The 2,500-nt window shown below is 35.7% G+C and overlaps 1 protein-coding gene across 1 annotated transcript in view; it reads left to right on the forward strand.

Moving 5' to 3' along the window:
• Positions 1-2,500, forward strand: part of LOC144979290 (phosphatidylinositol N-acetylglucosaminyltransferase subunit C-like) — a 9,782-nt gene that overhangs the window by 7,175 nt on the left and 107 nt on the right. The window contains exons 6-7 of the mRNA XM_078925911.1: positions 283-449; positions 1,172-2,500. The exon at positions 1,172-2,500 is cut by the window's right edge and continues 107 nt beyond it. Of these exons, the coding sequence (XP_078782037.1) occupies positions 283-449; positions 1,172-1,223 (219 nt within the window). The 3' untranslated portion in view covers positions 1,224-2,500. The remainder of the gene's footprint in view (positions 1-282; positions 450-1,171) is intronic.

Raw genomic sequence — 2,500 nt, forward strand, 5'->3', positions numbered from 1 at the left:
TTTACATGATGTCCCTAGCCAACAGCAACATTTAACATGTAGGACGCAACATGATGCCTGTTAGGCAATATTACAATTTTTTCGGACAGAGACAACACTGTTAACGGCCCAGCACCTTCCAATCAGAAACCAAGTGTCTTACCACAAGACCACATAGCCGCACATAATTTATATTTTTATATATTACAGTTTTATCATACATATTTTATTATAAGCCAGTCATTTCTGTTTATTGCTCACATTCCATTTCATAGTAGGATAATTTTATATTTTTTTTTTCAGGAATTGAGTATGAGAGTTCATGTCCTACAGACGTTGATCATTTCTGTCTTCACAGCGGTCATTCTGTCCGTTGTGACACCCATTGGAGCCACCTTGTATGTGGGTCTGGTCCTCTACATCACATTCGTAGCTCCAGCCTGGTTTGTCTATCTACAGCCGCTGAAAAAGTGAGTGAATTTGATCGTCAGGCAGTCACAGGTGGTCTTGCCAATTGTCTATCGTGACCAAATGTATCAAAATCATTGCCGATGTTTGTCGTCGGATCCGCAGAAATCTGCGATTTTGGAGTCAAGAGGGGAAATTTTCTCCTTTTAAAAGATTAGATTTCCCCTCAATCACCTATGTGGTCTTGTGCAGCTATGTGGTTTACTGGTATGACACTCGCATTGGATCGAAAGGTCCTGGGTTTGACTTCTGCTCTGAGCAACACATAGTTGAGTCAGGTTTAAAATGAGTACCTGTTTGTTAACAGTGTTATTTCTTTCAGAAAATTATATTGTCGCTTACAGGCATTATTATTATTATTATTATTATTATTATTATTATTATTATTATTATTATTATTATTATTATTATTATTATTATTACTATTATTATTATTATTATTATTATTATTATTATTGTTATTATTATTATTATTATTATAAGATCATCTTAACTATGCCACTACCACATCATCTCATCTATCTGTGGTGTTTCATTCATCCTGTTTTGTTGATAAAGAAGAAACCCGAAACGTTCATTTGATCTGTTTTTTGTAATTAAATTGAAGCTTACATGCAATTTCACATTATTATTTATTTCTTCGAGCTTCGAGCAGCAACATTTAAATAAAGAAATTGTGAGTTTATAATTTTAAAAATTTATTTTTGATTTTCTCTTATTCCAGCAACATTCATGGCCCATGGGATGAAGCAGTTGTCAATACAAAGTCATCATGATGACATTTGTGTACATGCTTTCCACATGGAGGGAGTGCAAATGCAGCTGTTGAAGATCCGAGAGAAGAACTGCTCTACGGAACTGAGCTTCCCAGGAATGAATGGGTAACACTGAACAGAGCTCGGGCAAAAATTGGGAGAACAGCTGGAAGCATGAAAAAGTGTGGGCTGGCTGAGACTACATGAGCAGACAATGGAGCACATCCTTAGAGAATGCCAGATGGGCCCATGTGCACTGATCATGACCTTAGAGTCTGCTCCCCAGATGCTGTGGAGTGGGTTTGGTGTTGAAGCGACAAGCTATGACGATGATGATGACAGTGAAAACCAAAAAAAAGTTGGTGTCACTTCCTGCAAACCAAATAGCAGGATTGGGCAAATTCCTTATACGGACAATGTTGTGCCCGCCCCAAAAATAACACATTCTCAGGAATGTTGAGTGGAGATGTAACTTGTCATGTAGATGACTGGCGATCCATGACCACACCCACGAATTACGTGCCTGAGCGAGCCTTTACTCACGGTTTAGGTCAGGTTGACCTCAGGGTCAAGCGGTCAATCCTGCAGGTAAAGCTGCATACAATGCATTACGTTCCAAAAACATATAAATTGAGTAACGGCATTTCCTGTTTTCAGTCTACTGCTACTCCTCTTTTAAATTCACAACATATTTTTCAAAGCTCGGATATAACTGCATTTTTCTCGTTTGATATTTGTGTCTGGGTTTCATTATTCTGCTGTGATTAGTTCTTTAGTTATTTACATCTGAAAAACTCAATGAATAAAATCAATTACAGGAGCTATTTATTTTTTTTAAAAATTAATATAAAACTTTTGACACTACCAATTTTTTAAAAAGTTGTATCGGCGCATCTAACATTCTCTGGGCTTTTTAATGATTAAAACCGTTTAATGGACTTGTCTTTTAATCTTTTATAATATTTTTTTTTCTTGCAATGCACATACAGGAAAACGGATCACACTTTAGAGACCCACATGAAATCTTTAAATGAACTTTGTAGTGTATGTGGCTATACAGCACTCACTCAAAAAGATAAAAACCGTAACCGCTAAAGATTACTGTGTAAAGATTTCAAATGTGAAATACTTTTGTTATTTGATATTGATATTGGAAAAGACTTAGAAACAAACATTCAAAAGTGATATGTTACAAATGTGTAAAAAGAATCAAAAAGATGAAAGTATATAAAGGAGAACAGTTTTTAATAAACTCCCGGACTATAGTAAAAAACAGTCAGCATTTGTGGACAGATTTT

The sequence above is a fragment of the Berghia stephanieae genome, chromosome 9 (assembly GCF_034508935.2).
Source record: "Berghia stephanieae isolate SIO BIC M18660-M18661 chromosome 9, UCSD_Bste_1.3, whole genome shotgun sequence".
NCBI classification, from domain to species: domain Eukaryota; kingdom Metazoa; phylum Mollusca; class Gastropoda; order Nudibranchia; family Aeolidiidae; genus Berghia; species Berghia stephanieae.